The following is a 17801-nucleotide window of genomic DNA, read 5'->3' on the forward strand; positions in this document are numbered from 1 at the left end:
AGAAGACTAGTATGTCATCAAGGAATATGAAAACACACTTCCCAATGTGGACTGCGAAAATCCTAGACATCATCTTATTGAACGTTGCGGGTGCATTTGTAAGCCCAAAAGGCATGACTACGAACTCGTAGTGACCACGCTCTGTCCTGAAAGCTGTTTTTGGAATGTCAGCTTCAAATATGCGGACCTGATGGTAACCACTCTTGAGGTCGATCTTAGTGAAAAATTTAGCACCGTCTAAACGCTCCAAAATGTACTCTATCCTGGGCATAGGAAACTTGTTCTTGATAGTGAGTTTGTTTAATGCCCTGCAGTCTACACAAAGGCGTGCTGACTTGTCCTTCTTTTGGACAAATAGGATAGGTGCAGCAAATGGGGAGGAAGAAGGCCGAATGAATCCGGCTCGGAGAAGCTCAGATAACTGCTTTTCCAACTCGCCCTCTAAAGTCTTGGAAAGACGATAGGGAAACCTGCTAGGAGGGTCTGATCCAGGGACCAAATCAATGTGATGGTCCTCAAGGCGAGAGGGTGGGAGACTGGGTGGGAGATCGTCCCTAAGCATAATGTCCTGGTGTCTGGATAGGAGGTCTGCTAACTGAGGGACTGAAGATGTAAGGGATGCTACTAATGAGGGAGGGGCTGTTTGAGCACGAACATAAAGGAGTGCTCCTTTTGCTCCCTTGCGGATAGCTCGTCGGGCCTGGAGATGCGAAATCAATGGGATGCCAAGAATGCTTCTACCCCCCCGAATCATGACAGGCTCAGGAAAACCTTTACAAATAGTAAAAGTGTCCTGCTCCCAATTGGGAATAGGCTCATACTGACGGAACCACTGAATTCCTAAGATCATGTCACACCCTAAAAGAGGGGAGACGATGAAATCTCGTTGAAATGAGGCCTTCTGAACTTCAAAGGCAAACTGCTGTGCCTTCTGGGAAATATGGGTGCGAAGACCAGGTGTAAACCCGTCCACATCCAGATGATATGGGACTAAAGTGCAGTTCAATTTATTAGCCAACTGGGGAGAGATGGCGTCTTCAGAACTACCCATATCGAAAAGGACTACAAACTGTCGGCCCTGGGCAGAGCCATAAGCTCGGATAAGGCTCTTCTGAGCAGCATCGCTCTCACCCTCCTGCTTAGCATCAAATACCACGGATGGTATAGGATGCATGGAAGGTAAAAGTTGAACTGCATTTGAGGTAGTAGGCGGGGCTGGAGGAGCTGGGGAACCTGTGGCAACTGTGGCAGAAGGAGCTTTGGCAGCTTGTGCCGCTTGCCATTTGTGGCAATCCTTCTTACCATGCCCTATAATATGACAGAAAAAACATCTATTTTCTGACTGATACTTCTTTTGCTCCTCTGGAGGAAGATAACCTCCAGTAATGCCTGCTTTAGCCTTTTCATCAGGGGTTTTCTTAGGTTCTTTATCCTTCTTACCCCCTGAACTGGAGCTATTACTGTTGTCCTTCTTAGCATCTTTAGAAGATGTGTTACCTTTCCCTGACTGTGCAGCTGATTGCTGCTGCTGGGGTTTGGTACTGGACTGAGATGTCTGCTTGGGCTTGCCCCCGTTGAGCTTCATTTCTTCGTTCTGAGCGAGAGTCAGAGCCCGGTCATATGTACTTGGTTCAAAGTTACGAACTGTGAACCTAATGTTGGAGTCCAATCCACGAATGAATTGCTCCATCTTGGCCTGCTCAGGTAACCCTAACTGCTGTGCTAAAGTAATAACCTTACCGGAAAACTGAAGCACTGGGGAACCGTTCTGTCAGAGTCCATAGAACTCGTCTTTCAGACCGGTCATGTACTGGGGCAGGAGAAATCTGGTCTTCAGGTCATGGACAAAGATGTCCCAGTCAAAGGCTGTGACACCTGTGGCCTGGTCAGTATGAATACTAGACCAATGCTGCCACCAAGTGACTGCCTCACCAGTGAGATGGGGAGCCGCTAAGTGGACTTTGTCTTGTGGGTCTGTGATCCTAGCTAATGGAAAATGTGCATTAAACTGATGAACAAATTGATTAACTGAAGAATGATCACACTTACCATCATACTTGCTGAAATTCGGTTGACTGCGAATGATGGTGGTTGAAGCTGCTGCGGGATGCTGGCTAGTGACACCTATGACTGGGGAGACTGAGGAGAGCTGCTGATACCTCAAGTGTATGGCCTCCTTTTCCCGTTGGTGTTCGAGTAGCATACGTTCTCGATCAAGCTCACGTTGGTGTTCCCGAGCGGCGAGTTCAGCCTGACGCCGGTCTTCGTCGATCCTGCGTTGGGCTTCCTCATAGTCCCGTCTTTCTTCTTTTTCTCTTCTCCTTCGGGCCTCGTCCTCTCTCCTTTGTTGTTCCATCTGAAAGAAGAGGGAGATGTAGTCGGGTGCTGCTGGAGGTTGAAGTCTTTGTATTGGTTGATCCTGTCACACAATATGCTCACACCGTCTTCTGTATCCTGAGTTTCGTGAGTTTATCAATCCATTTCATTTACTTCAAACTTTAAAGAGATGAGAGAGAGATATGAACACTGTACACCAGATTGGGTCCCGAATTACCCACTGAAGGACCCCCTATCCCGATAACGAGATAGTATTTGCTTTATTACTTTAGAGAGAATGACTTTGGACTGTAGATAAGCCAAACGCAAGATCTCGGAGGATCGGAGTAAGGCTGATCTGTACACTGCTGTAGAAACACCTCAATGACTTGATCTCGAGCCTATGCACTCCTCCCAAGGGCATGAGGAAGGGCTGCACACCTGAGGCTCAAAGAAGAAGAAGGTGGACTGTTCTACACACTGTTAGAATGCTGAAAACACATATGAATGCTGAGTTACCTTCACCAGATGACTGCTGAATGTGCTGATGATGCAGAGAATGCTGAACACTGATGCAAGCAACTGTTTCAGGGCTGGAAACTGTTGTAGACTGTTGCTTCAAGGCTGGATTCTGCTGTGGACAGAAACGCAGGTGTCTGGAGTGCTGGTGGACTGAAACGCAGGTGTCTTGGGGCTGCTGGACAGAAGCTGCAGGGTACTGAGGCTGCTGGACAGAAAACGCAGCACTGCTGCTGTACGGCTGTGCAAAAACGCAGGTGAATACAGGCTGATTTCTGGCGTTGAACTGAGGATGAACTGTGGACTGAAACAGGGCCTGAACTGAGTGCTGAATTCAGGGCTGAATGCAAGCACCTAGGGCTGAATGAAGCTAGGGTTTCTCAAGGGCTGGAGAAGCAAGCTTATGGGCTCTAGGGTTGGATTAGTCTTGGGCTGAAAGCAAGAGAGAGGAGAGCTCTTAGCACAATGAAGACTGAATGAGCAAAAGAGGCTCTAGGCAAGCCTATTTATACTAACTGGAGGTTGGTCATTTAATAAAGTTAATATTTATAAATGCCCAATAATGCAAATAATGATAAATAAATACTAATAAATATGGGAAAAATACCAGATAAATCCCAGTAAATTCCCTAAGGCTTTGGGGATGTTCTAAATGATGCACAGGCATATGTATGCATGTTATGCAAGATGCAGAGTGCTTTCTGATGCAAACCCTAAGACTTCTACTGACTCTACATGCATGAATGATTCTCTCCAAGTGGGTTAAGGGACTTGACTGACTGACTGACCCACTAAGGCTGAGGAATGACCTACGTAGCTCGTGCCTGACTTATCCTGGACTGAGGATGTACAATGGGGTCACGGCGTACGACAATTATCATCCTATTGGGTTCTAAAACTGTACAATTGTTGCACTTCTGATGATGAGCCATCTTGTCACCATGCACTTAGTGCAGAGTGCATGTGACAACCAGTATCTTCTCCTATGAATACTAGTGAGAAGCTCTCTCTTCTTGATGCTTCTCCAGGGATTGATTTGGGATAGTATCGGGTTCTCATCGGTTGTTTGGTATGATTGACGTACTCCCGATTGGACATTTGTTTCACAGTCAGCTTATTGAGTTATTTCACATCCAAGCTCTGTCAGCAGCATTGGGTGCTTCGGTACTTGAGTGGTACTTTGGATTTTGGCATCTTTTATGGCCAGGGGCACACTCTTCTTGGATGGACTCATTCAAATTGGGGTGGAGATCCGGATACTCGACGTTCGACCTCTAGTTGTGTTTTCTCACTTGAGTCAGGAGCCATTTCATGGAGCAATAGAAAGCAGCTACTGTGGTGCTTTCCACTACAGGGGCAAAGTATCATGCAGCTTGTTATGCTGCATGTGAGGCGATTTGGTTACGGAGATTATTGGGAGAATTTGGCTTTCCTCCTACTGGATCTACTCTTCTTTGGTGTGACAATCAGAGTTGCATCACCATCGCCAAGAACCCTGTGTTTCATGCTCGTACGAAACACATTGAGATCCAATATCACTATGTTTGTGAACGGGTTCTTGTTGGAGATTGTGTTTGGAGTATCGTCCTTCAACAAAGAATGCAACAGATTTGTCTCAGGCTTCCTTGTCTCCTCATCTTCGGCTTCCTGGAGTTTGTTCAGCATCTGATTCTGAGAGGGGGTATTAGCATTTCATCCCTGTATGCTGCCCATATTTTAGCCTATATTTGTTCCCTTGTTATGGCCCTTGATTGTGGGCTGGACACCCCATTTTTCCCAGGTCAGGTCTTCATCTCCAGTCGGCCAGCTCCAGTCAGCCAGCCCCTTACCTATATATAGGTGGGCTGGCCTCTTCCATTTATCATGTTCATTCATTGAGTTGTGTGGTTCATTTGCTGACACACTTGCTCCCTTTTGTATCCTTTACTTATGAGACTACTAGGTCTCTTGCTCAGAATTGTATTCACTGCAGTATATTCAGCCTTTTGGCTTCATATCTCTCTCTCTCTCTTGCACTCTCAGTTCAGCACATTCTAGAGCTCCCTTTGCTTCCGCTCTCTGCACACTCTATCAGTACTACCATGGTCTCATAGACCCTCCGTCGGCCTACAAAGGCTATGCTCAAACTCTGGCCTGAACCCTACGCAAGGTTGCCAAAGATCAAGTTGTAAAGTGAAGAAAACAAAGGTGTAAGTTCTTGAACTCCAATTGGATACAAAGTGGTGTCTACACCTTTCAAATAATATCTCCCCTTGGCTAAACTCCTAACACAGTTTCAGCCTTTGGCTTATGTTGCCGTCCTCTATTCTAAGCAGTCCCAAGCATCAAAACAACAATAGACACTTGTGCAGATGAACAGAAACCAAAAAAGGCATATTCACCTTCAACCCTCTAGAACAATTCAAGCATTTCCTATCAGCGCGCACACTGCCTTGCCCTGGGTCAAAATATTTAATAGATACACCCCAACATGCATCCATGTGCTTCATAACTACATGCATTTTTCAATCCTGTTTCATTTCTGCTTAAGTTCAAAAGAGATCAAAAAATGGTACAAACCTGTGAAGCGTTCAATTCAGGGAGACCCAGTGCACCAAATCGACGAGGTAACGTGTTGCGGACCAACTGCGCTTCAACTTCATGCCCTAACAACCGATGATAAATGTATCTACACAAAAAGCCCAGCATAGAATGTAAGATCAGATTGCATCTGTAAATCAAAGCCCTCCTCACAGCATCTAAGGCACCATCAAGTTGATGTACCCGCTGACACTGGTATCATCGACAGCAAGTGTTTTCATGGCTGCCTGCATCCTGTCAAAACTTGTGCTCTTCCAAACAAAATCAACACTGAAATTGTGATTGACATCAATTGGAACACCCTGACAGAAGAAAAAAAAAATTCACGTTTAAGGGGGAGAGTTTTCCTTAACTTAGCAAGGAGAAAATAATGTAAATAATAACCCAACCTGGCTTGCCCTCAACTCAAGAGCAACCTCCTCTTGTGAAGTGAGCTTTATCTGCACATTATTGCACAAAGTCTTAGTCTCCTTTTGGGAAAAAATAATAAGTGCTCTCTCTCTCTCTCTCTCTCTCTCTCTCTCTCTCTCTCTCTCTCTCTCTCTCTCTCTCGTGTTTGTATATTAGGATTGACACTGTTGTTTGAGTGATCGAGACCAAGCACAAAGCCTCACACTAGACAACCCCAAGCAGCCATGATTTCGCAACACTTCACTGCACCAAGGCCCCCCCCAACAAATCTGTGTGTGTGTGTGTGTGTGTGTGTAGAGAGAGAGACAGAGAGCCAAGCACCCACTTCTATAGACAGCCTAGCCATGCCAATAAAAGAATTTCCTTTCTAGCTATTTTAATAGCTTTTCTCCAATCTAAGTTGCCTGGTGTCAATTAACCTAATCCTCTAGGACTAATCGATCTCTCTGTCCGGCCATACCGCAGCATCCCACTAACCTTAACTAGCTGTAAACTTCGTTAGTCCAGGCAGTGGGGGTGACTGTGTAAGTGCTGGTGAACTAGCCATACAGATCTTACATGCCCCAAGCGGCTGATTGTACAAGTCATACATGCCATATAGATGCCACATCAGCCCTAGGGGCTGGGTGCAAACTGAGAGGCCGACAGATCTTGGAATCGTGACACTACCCTCTCTCTCACATGACATCATTGAAAGTACTGTGGTCGCGCTGCTTCTGATTTCTCCTCATTCTTATCTTCTTAAGTCCCCTTCTTCCTCTTTCTCCTCCCCTTCTCCCCCTCCTCCTTTTTTATCCTCAATACATCCTCCTCTGCACATTTCTATTTGATTTTCAATGTGTAATTCAAGCCTTTGAAGTCAAAACTTTCCTTTGAAAAAGAAGCCAGTTGTGCACATTACCTAAGAGAGTGCGAGTTTTAAATGCAATGACACTAGATATAACAAGGAACATGAGGCTTTCCATCAAAAACGGAAAAATGAGTCCAATCATAGACAACTCATTAGTTTTTTGCAAAAACAAGCAAGAGCTACATGACATTCTCTACAATGGTAACTCCAAAGACTGTTTATACAGATCCTAATTGACCTGGCCAATGGGACACACTTCAACAACCAACCACCTGCCACTGATATCAATGGCAAACCCCAACTCACCATAAAACCCTCTTGACCATTTAGTCGATTACCTGCACTATCCAAGAACTCCCGATGGTATGGCAAAAGATCGTGCGGGCCTGCAACCAATATTACTTACTAGCTATCACAACCCTTGAGAGCTGACGGATCAAGGACAAACTGTCCGAAGGAGAGTCAGTACCATGTCGGCATGAGAGTGAGCATTGCCATTCACAAGCAATGAGCGTGCATGCCGGTTGGAAGCAAGCAGCCGAAGGAAGGCCAGGTTCGTAGGTCCAGCCAAGCTGACCAGAGAGAGCCTATCGATGCATGCACATGGGGGACCAATGTAAGGGCAAGAGAAACGTGTGGAGCCTTGTCTCCTCTGCTGGGTGGTCGATCAGCATATAATGGTTGGATGGTTATTCAATGCTAGGCCTTTTTGTAAGGGGTTTTGCTTTCTTGAAGGGAGTCATGCATGAGAAGCTCATTTTAGTTGGTTATAGTAGCTTGGAAACTTCGTATGAGGCTGCATGAGCTTGCATGTTAACTTGGAGGCTTCATACTAACCCATCATTTTAATGGGTCTATTTTCCAAGGCCTCCCGCAAAACTCGTCAAAGAACATTATCATACCTACTTACAAAGGCAGAAGTTTGACAAAATTACCAGACTATCATGCCTCTCCTAATCTCATGGACAAAATATTTGCATCCATAGAAAAGGCATTACATGATTAAGTTGGCAAAGTGACAGAAGCAAGATTTTGGTAAAATCACTGACATTAGACCAATCCATACTCTGAGCCATCATTGAAGCACCGAAACACGAGGACAGAACCTATGATGGAATAAGAATTAGTTACAGTCTATAGGCCAGACTAATTAGCAAGTTGGCCCAGATAGGAATAAATGAAAGATCATTCCAGTCTCTAACCACCCGCAGTTTCCTCTTAGTATCAAGAGCCACATACTTAATTCTCCCACATGTGATTTATATGTGATTGCTTGGCTTCTATGCCTTCATGATGATAACCGTTACAGCAGTTAACATGGATGCAACTTCTTATGGTATCATTTGTAAGAAGGGGACATAGTCTGCCATTACAACAAATCATTCAGCACCATAAGTCGCATGAATTGTCTGAGATGCTTGTCTTGTCCTTTGTGTGTGACAAGAGAGAGAGAGAGAGAGAGAGAGAGAGAGAGAGAGAGAGAATGTGTATGTGTGAGAGAGGGAGAGGGAGAGGGAGACCATTACTACCACACAACACTAGAATTTTCTCTACTCACTTCATGACTTGTCAAGAAGGTGCTATAGGCATCTCCATACTCAAATGAGCACAAGTAGTTGAGTCATTCCCAAGCAGTTCAATCATGCATTTATGTGCACAAGTAGCTCAATCATGAGTTCAACAATATAATTTCTATACCACATGGCCAACAGATTGCCAAGCAGAATGTGTGCTATCTCCTGGATATCGTAAGCGCAGCTCATCACCAGGAACAAGCCTCAATTCATTGTCCTCCTGGGCACAAATCAAAGTTAGCACACAAAATTCAACACTATAAATAGCCTAGTAAAGCCAAAAATAACTTGCCAACTATGAGATGACCAGTTCCCGTCAAAAAAGAACTGTACATAATAGCTCTACCTTTGGGAAGACAAAATAGGCAACACGCTTCTTATTAAGACCAACATCCCAGCGGACAACTATATTGTCCTTGCTTTGGGATTCTTTCATCATCTGCTCATTGCACCAAGTCAAGAAAAATTCACATTTAGTACATTTTTTAAAAACTTCAAGAAACTTAGCATCTTTTTAGGAATATATTACCTTATCATAATCTGCCTCGAGTTTCACTAAAGGGCCAAAAACGTTTTGATACTGCAAACAAATTTGGATTCAGCTCTAAATCAGCCTTCACTTAACCCAAGTGAGCATTACACCCACCCAAAATGCTAAGAGTAGAACCCTGCAACTCTTGCCTGGTAAGCTTCTTCATACTTCAATGCTACAGGCTGAGGCTCATCATCCACTCCTGGCTTCTCCAGATCCTCTAGGGTCGCATCGGGATTAGATTTCCAAAGCTCCTCAACCTTATTGATTTGTTGTGCACTTATTTGTCTTGCTCGAAGCTGCTCCTGTTCAGTAGGAACCTGTAGCAATAAAGAAAATTCATGTATACATTCTTGCAAAATCATCATTATATGCATGTGAATGTGTATATATACGTATATGACATGTGTATGTATACATACACATACACACGCGTGTATATGTGTATATATATACATATCCACATGCGTATATGTGTCTATATGTATACATACAAATATGCGTTTATATACACATACATGTATATACGTACATCTATACATGTATAAGTGTACATGTACCTATTGTTAAATATTGATAGTGATTAATGTGGGAATAACCCAGTGCTAGGTGGTTGTGTAAACTAGCACTCTAGTGTGTGTAAGCTTAAGTTTAAATAATGCGGCTCTAGTGTGTATGAACAGCCGCTACTTGGTATCATGCTTTGAAAAGTCGCATGTGTGGTGGTAGCATATGCACACCTTGTAAAGGGGGGCCTCTCCTATAAACAGGACCAAATTTCATAATACAATTATGCTTCCATGACTCCTGTGTTCTTACCCTTAATCCCAAATTAATTGCAAAGCTCCCCCCCCCAACATCGTGGTGCTCTGCGCACTCTCCAGTCCCCTGTGCCTGCCCGCCCCCCCATTGCTAGCCCCCTGCCCGCCTCCTGTGTCTGCCCCCCCTGCCCGACCCCTGCGCCCACCCCTCCCTGCCCCTTCCCTGCACCTCCTCCTGCCAGCCCCACTGCATCCCTCGCCACCTACCCCCCTCTTTGCCCGTTGCTGCCCCACATTCCCCTCTTCTCTCAGGGCCGCCACTTTCCCCTTTTCTGCCCTGCCCCACCCCCCACCTCCCTTCTCTTTCTTCCTGTTTCCTCACCCCCCTCCCCGTGCTTGCTTTCCCCTCCCTCTTCCCGCAAGAAGTCTGTTTAGTTTCCTCCGGGTGTTCTCTTTTCTCGACAAGCCTCAGCATTTTTTGGTCTTATCCCTCATGAGGACTTCATGGCAACCGCTCCGTTAACCCCGACCAACGCCGTCGTTGCTTGTTTATCTTTTTCCGAAGCGGGCCTTTAGATCCTCGCCACAACTGTTTCAGCATTAGAGGCCTCCACCCTCGTTTGCAAAAAACGTTGGTAGCTGCCCCGCGCATGGACAACTCAAAAATCTTATCTTTTATACGCGAGCCTCATTGGTGCACCTGCAAAGATCACAGACATTCACCCTTTGGGGCGTGCCTACTACCAGGTGGAGTTCGACTTGTCAGAGGCGTCAAACCGAGTCATGCAGTTGAGCCCCCTTGCATTGCATACGGTGCAGGCCTTCTTTGTGCGGTGGCAGCACGCCTTCAACCCTACGTCTAACCCACTTGCTAGCGTGCGGAGCTTCCCAATAACAATTTGCTTCCCAGGCCTTAGGAAGGAAAACCTTCCGCTTCTCCCGATGATTGGTGGTGCCATCGGGAGAGTGATGGAATCCCCCCCCCAACAGTTGCCTCAGCCATTGCACAAGTAGTCGGGATTCCATCCCTCCGCATCTGTGTTGCCTCGCCGGATTCCTGCCCCGTGTTATATGTATCCCATGCCTCTGGGGAGACCCCATCCTTCAGCGAGTGGAGTATTCAAGCCTTAAAGGCCAATGTTTCATTTGCAGGCAGATGGGCCATCTAGCCAAAGCTTGCCCTCGACGTCAGTCTAGGAGACCACTATAAATGGAAGGGGCAACTGAACACGGAAAATCTAATCAATCATGAAATCTGAAAATACAAGATGACAAAGCTGCACAGCACAGTACACCACACTAGGGGCCAGAAAATGGGCTGAACCCCCCCCCCCCCCTTTCCCCCCCCTTTATGGTTAGATTACCATAAAGGAGTCTGCTTCCAATACAACTTTGCGGGTGCCCAGGGTTCACCACTGGCTACACCTATTTCTTCCAATACCATGTGAAAACAAGAAGATCATCACAATATCTGAATTTGCTGACAATTTCAGCACAAGTGAGCATTCTCGGCATCAAGCACATCCAAGACAACTATGGACAGCCCATAGCACTCCCACATCAGCCCGGGACAATTCAACATCATCATCTTCCTCTTGTCTGGCTCATAGAGCAAGTCGACCAGCCCTAAAAGGCTGCTTTCAGCAATCGACCAGCCCTCGGTAGCCACAGAAGAAAGCGACCAGCAGTTGTGCACAAACCTGCAAACCTCCGGTCAGAAGGAAACTGTGTAGAAGCGCACGACCAGCTCTTCCTCCCTGTTTTTAACCTCCGTCCAGCCTCTATTCAAGCTGTAAATCCACCGGCCATCAGTGGAGAAAATGCAAAAGGAGTCGGCCAGCTTCTCCTATGCATCCGGTGAACTTCAGTCGCGATGGATGGCTGTAGAAACTTGCCAACGGGCTGAAAAGAACCAGCCGACCAGCCCTCATGCACTCCTGCCCCCCTCCAATCTGGTGTTTTGTCCATAATAGAGGCTTCCCCGCTGAAAATAGCCCACACGTGTGCTTTTTTGGTCCAGAAAGGAGCGCCTACATGAAGGGAGTCCAAATAATGTCCAATGCTCGGTCTTTGGCCGCCACGTGTATTAAATAAGTACTGCTCAACGTGTACTCACTTATAAGTTGTCCGGTCACTTATAAGTGAGTGTGAACCTACATCCATATTTATTAACATGTGAACTCATAAAGCTGTAAATTGAGTTTTGTGGAATACTTACCACCTGCAAAACACATGTAGACCACCTGTCAGTCCCAAACAGGTGTGCACATACACGTCCACAAGGTGCCCAGGCGTCCCCGGCCCCATGGACAACACAAGCAGAAATCTCAAGCATTGTTCAGGCAAACAAGACAAGTCATCCAAAGATAAAATCAAGTCATGCACACACAGGAGTGCAATTATATTGGAAGAAACACCCATCTGCTTAGTTGTATCCGATAAAATGTCCAGGGCTCATGATCCTTCTGGAACCTTCCCATAACATAAATACACAAGATCTTCAAGATAGCTTGTCCAAGAGACTTTCATCATGTCAGGCTCCATGGCCATACATGTACACCATGTCAGGCCCCACAAGCCACACATGTACTCTCATGTCAGGCTACGCCAGCCATACATGTATTATCATGTCAAGCTCCATATGCCACACAAAAACACCATGTCAAGCTACACCAGCCATACATGTATGTCATGTCAGGCTCCACATGCCACACATGAACAAATGCCATCCCATTCACATCCTCACCAGAGGGTAGAGAGAGCGGTAGATTCTCACGCAATGGAGCACCAGGTTCTGACTGCGGACGACATAGCTACCGAAGAGCGGACGGTTGGCCCACGCACGGGCCGTCAGCTGATCACCAGGGCTCAGCATCTTCGGCGTGCACACCAGGCTGGCAAAGCACAGGAGAATTGGGTTCTGTCAGAGAACCATTATGAGCATTTATCACAGCACCCACCAGTTGGCGACGGGCCCCCTCCTATCAGTGAGCGGGCCCCTCCAACCCCTCCGATTTGGCGACCAGTTCCCTGTCGAGAGCCCTCCTTGACTCTCAGCGTCCACTAAGGCTGATAGACCCCACTAAGCCTCTCCCAGCAGCCTTCGTCTCCAAGGATCTCTCCCGGCAACACCCCTCTCCGGCCTCTCCGCCCCCTCCCCCTCCCCCTTCTTCCTCGCCCCTGTCTTTGCCCACAACAATTTCTTCAGCCGCGTCCTCCACATCGAAGCCCACCCTCCCCCCTCCCTCCGCCTCCCCCCTCCCTCCGCCTCTCCAAAGCACTCCCGTCGCCCCCCAACAACCCCCAACCCGAAGCGGAGGCAATCGGCAAGTTCCGTTCGCCAATTGATTCACCGTTTCTCTGTGCAAGTTGAGATGACCATCGCCACCTCCCCAATGAGGGCTCTCCTGCCAGTGTCCCTAGGTGGGCCCCCACGATCTTAGGACAGCCAGTGGATTATAGTTTCTTTCGTTGTCTTCTAGCGTGCGGAAGGAACAAATATGACAATAGCACCTCTTCAGATATGCGTGGTTTTCCACCACTCCAGACCCTCTACACCAGACAGTGGCATCATGATCTTCTCTTTCCCTTTGAGTGCAGGTCTAGGGACTGCGCGGGACTTAGAGTCGATGACTTCCGCCATCCAGGGTTAGGCAATTGAGCTATCTCATCATCTTCACGATCTTCGCATCACCAACATACTCACCCATCTATGGCCATTGGCTAGGATGGAGCTTGGACACTCAACCCACAGAGACCAAGACGGGGAGATGGTGGCCTCCAGCCTGGAGGCGCTGCTCTTTGTGTTCATGCATACTTCTGTCACAATACCTCTCCCACCCTCTTATAAGTACCTCCATTGTGATCGATGGAGTCCGGAGTACGCATACTCTCGCGCTGAGAAGGAGTGGCGTCACATGGAGGATAGGATCCGTGCCCACTTGGCGCACCTTCACCCCAAGACAGATTGTGATTATTCCCCGTCTAAACCCTCGTCCAAGACTCTTCAAGTGGAGGGCAATTCCCTAGTTCCGCCTCACACAAAGATTGATATGTGGATAGTCTCGTGGAATATACAGGAGTTTGCATCTCTGTTAGTGAGCAGCTTTTGCCGGTCGTGAGACATGCCCAGGAGTCATTGTCTCGGAGCATACGCAGTGGGTCACCATTTTGATAGCCGCTATAAAGAGGCTAGGCCCCTCCTCAGACTCCGCTCTTGCTCCCGAAATCCCTCCAATCTGCTCTGAGCTGCCTCCTACAAGAAACTGCTGATCTCCCCTAGGCCAATATCCAATGTGCACCCAACAGAGCCCACGGTAAAGTCCAATCCGGCCCAAATCTGCTCTATCATGCTGCATATCTCAGAGTCCTAAATGAGCCCCCAAGGGTCCTCTAAGGACACAATAACTGGGGCGTGATCTAAAAAAGAAGTGCTTGCCAAGATACCAATCATGCCCCCACGGCCACAAGCCCACCCATCAACGTAGAACCTGTCAAGTCTAGAAAGGTTGGGGCCGGTGCTCCTCCTATCCGATCTCGAGAAGCTGAGGTTCCCAGGGTTGTGCTGAAACTCTGGCAGATGCCAAGGGCCTTGTCTCCTAAGTACCAATATCAGCTTCTCCCAGGTAGAGTACTCAGCTCCTGAGACTGTGGCCGTACCTCCTCCAAGTTTGTCCTCTGCTGCCTTTATCATGTTGACATCGCAACCCATGCACCGAAAGTAAGCCTGGGGAAGGACCTGTCGAACTATGCTCCAAAAGAGAGCTCTACCTGCACGGCGTTCGGGGCATAAACATTGAGGCAACCAACGCTATCCTCTCCATCAGGAGCGTTCCCATATAACATGTACAAGCTTTGAGGGCCTTACTCTCCCCACGGGAGATGCCGGATTATCCATATACAAATGCCATAACACAGCCCAACACGAAGCTACCAAGCCGGAACACAGGCTATAGAAATGCCAAGCCAACAATATAATCCATATAAGAACCATTTTAGGATTATTTGTCGTATGCCATGACCCCATTGTGAGCCCTAGTCCAGGGACATGTTAGGCACAAGCTACATAAGTTTTTCTAAGCCTTTGTTAGGCCTCCGTGTGGGTACTGATTCTGCCCCAAAAACCACAGGTCTTCATGCAATAGAGCTGGTACAGCAAGTACAACTCTCCATTCAGTCGGTACAACAAGTACAATGGCTAGTACAACGAGTACAATGGTTGGTACAGTAGGTATAGCAAGTACAAATGCTAGTACAAGAAATACAATGGCAAGAAATCATAATAAATGATTAAATACCCTTGCCTTTAGTATTTCTTCGCAATGGAAGCCTCCAAAATAGTCCCCAACAGCCGGTATTCTTCATGGGCAGCCTTCAAGAGAGAGAGAAAGAGAGTAGCCATCATTAGGGCAACCTATAACAGTGGTAGAGGCTAGTGTGCAGCAAGAGAGCCTCCTTTAATGAAGAGAGAGGGCTCCAATTTATAGATTTGGGGCTCCCATGAGTGAAAATGGAAAGAGAAGGCTATGATGACAAGTGGAGAGCCACACAATAGCTGGAGTGACAAGTGTGAGGCCACTTGTCTCACTTTGATCCACTTTCTTGCCACATGTCCCAATCTAAGAGATGGGTTCTCCCATAATCTTTACCTCTAAAAATATCCCAACTAGTAGACATTTTGTCATAGGCACTTTGCTAACTCTTGGTATCTGTTCGATTCCAGATGTAATGACGCGACCATAATTTTTGTCACCAGCCTGGACGTTTCCCAGTATGAAAGGGGTCTTGTGGACTCCAGGATGTCTAAATATTTGGAAAGTACAAGCTTTGGGAATGGGGGATTATCCAAGAATACAAAGGGACCACACTCCTAGAATTTAGGAGAGTTCCTATTTTTGGCCCGACTCCGATGGAAATTCTGTTCGCGTCATTACATCTAGAATTGAGCAGATACCAAGAGTTGGCGAAGTGCCTATGACAGAATGTCTACCACTTGGGATATTTTTAGAGATAAAGTTTATGGAAGGACCCATCTCTTAGATTGGAACATGTGGCAAGAAAGTGGACCAAAGTGAGACAAGTGGCCTAACACTTGTTAGAAAGTGGATCAAAGTGAGACAAGTGGCCTCACACTTGTCACTTCAACCATTGTGTGGCTCTCCACTTGTCATTGTAGCCTTCTCTTTCCATTTTCACTCATGGGAGCCCCAAATCTATAAATTGGAGCCCTCTCTCTTCATTAAAGGAGGCTCTCTTGCTGCACACTAGCCTCTACCACCGTTACAGGCTGCCCTAATGATGGCTACTCTCTCTCTCTCTCTCTCTCTTGAAGGCTGCCCATGAAGAATACCGACTGTTTTGGAGGCTTCCATCGCAAAGAAATACTAAAGGCAAGGGTATTTAATCATTTATTATGATTTCTAGCCATTGTACTTGATGTTCTAGCATTTGTACTTGTACCTGCTATACCAACCACTGTATCGACTATACCAACCACTGTACCGGCTGTACCAACCATTGTACTTGTTGTACCGACTGAATGGAGAGTTGTACTTGCTGTACCAGCTCTATTGCATGAAGACCCGTGGTTTTTGGGGAAGAATCAATACCCACACGGAGGTATATGGATTATATTGTTGGCTCGGCATTTCTACAGCCTATGTTCCGGCTTGGTTGCCTCGTGTTGGGCTGTGTTATGGCATTTGTATATGGATAATCCGGCATCTCCCGTGGGGAGAGTAAGGCCCTCAAAGCTTGTACATGATATTATTCTCCTTGGGTAATAAAATACTCAAGGGGGGGAGTCGGCCCATTCCGGCCTCATTTGTGGATGTTTTGTCCAACTTTATGTTTTATGCAAAGTGATGATGGATATATGTTAAGGTTGTGGCCATGTTTAAATGTTTTAATATGCATTGATGGTATCAACAAGTGTGTCAAAGGCCCTAGTCCCCCGAGCACCGCCGCGAGTTACAATTTCCATCGAAGTCGGGCCAAAAATAGCGACTCTCCTAAATTTTAGGAGTGTGGTCCTTTGTACTCCAGGATAATCCCCCATTCCCAAAGCTTGTACTTTCCAAATATTTAGACATCCTAGGTCCACCATACCCCTTTCATACTGGCAAATGTTCAAGCTGGTGACAATTACCCCAAGAGGTGCAGGGGTAGAGACAGGCACTGCATCGACATCGACTTAGCTATCCCTCAGGAGTGGCTGACTCCTATCCCAAACCCGACCCCCCCGCACCCCCACACCCCCAATGTGGCTAGGTGAGCATGATATTCTCGTGGCGGTCCACGAAACAGATGAAGACAGTGGTCTGCTCACTTTTTCTTTTGGAGCCCATGGCAGACTTGAGAGATCTGAGCTTCCCATAGAGGATTTCAAGGGCTGCACCTTGCAGAGAGTGAGGGTGATTGGCTTTCGCACACAAGAGTGGCACATAGACCCACCGTCGGCCAAGGTACCGAGGGAGAGATTATGGCGACTATGGATATGGGAGTGCCGACTTCTCACGCGCCTAGAGTGGGACCCGAGGGAGTGGACTTGGCATGACCCCGCTGATCGGGAGGAGACTCTAGACGCCCCCTTCTTTGCATACACTTCGCGGCTAGGCCGCAAGATCCAGATGCCAAAGATTGATGGCACCCCATCAGCAGCAATACATTGGTAGTCACACAAGGCCTCTCACCGCATTTCCTTTTAGATTTCTAGAAGAGGCTATGGGAAGGTTTCCGGCCTAGAAAGATCACCCTCTTCCTTTGGAAGATGGCACACAGGAGTTTGGTAGTTGGAGGTAGGCCAACAACTTGCCCGCGGTGCGCCCACCCTCAAGAGTCTCAACGACACTATCTTTGGGATTTCCCGAAGGCTCAACAGATCTGGCAACGGATTCTCCACATCTTCACTATGGACAGGGCCTCGACCCGGATCATTACATAAGGCATTGTTGCTTGGGCCACAGAGGCTGTGGTGGTCAGGGCTTATGAGGAGAATGGGGGAGGGCTAGCCCTTCAGGTCTCTCACCATAGTATTTCGGCAATACCAGTCACATCTCCACCTACAGATCACTGGCGACCAAGCTCATGCCAAAGATGGGAGATATGCAACAGCATTGCAGCCTGGCACATTTGGCAAGCTAGATGCAGCGAGGCCATTGAGGGTACCCACACTGCGCCTGTTGAGTCCATCAAGAGCATTTGGCTTGACATTATTCATACCCTCCGTGATTAGTGGAGGAAGGTTCTAACTTCTGACC

General features: G+C 47.2%; 1 protein-coding gene across 1 annotated transcript in view; it reads right to left on the reverse strand.

The window, feature by feature from the left end:
- Positions 1-17801, reverse strand: part of LOC147642407 (regulator of nonsense transcripts 1 homolog) — a 79897-nt gene that overhangs the window by 54272 nt on the left and 7824 nt on the right. Inside the window, exons 3-9 of the mRNA XM_086806197.1 lie at positions 8932-9102; positions 8780-8830; positions 8597-8689; positions 8375-8470; positions 5805-5855; positions 5599-5717; positions 5395-5503 (exon numbers count right to left, since the gene is read on the reverse strand). Of these exons, the coding sequence (XP_086662323.1) occupies positions 5395-5503; positions 5599-5717; positions 5805-5855; positions 8375-8470; positions 8597-8689; positions 8780-8830; positions 8932-9102 (690 nt within the window). The remainder of the gene's footprint in view (positions 1-5394; positions 5504-5598; positions 5718-5804; positions 5856-8374; positions 8471-8596; positions 8690-8779; positions 8831-8931; positions 9103-17801) is intronic.

The sequence above is a fragment of the Cibotium barometz genome, chromosome 1 (assembly GCF_041138505.1).
Source record: "Cibotium barometz isolate CiBa-2024 chromosome 1, ASM4113850v1, whole genome shotgun sequence".
NCBI lineage: Eukaryota > Viridiplantae > Streptophyta > Polypodiopsida > Cyatheales > Cibotiaceae > Cibotium > Cibotium barometz.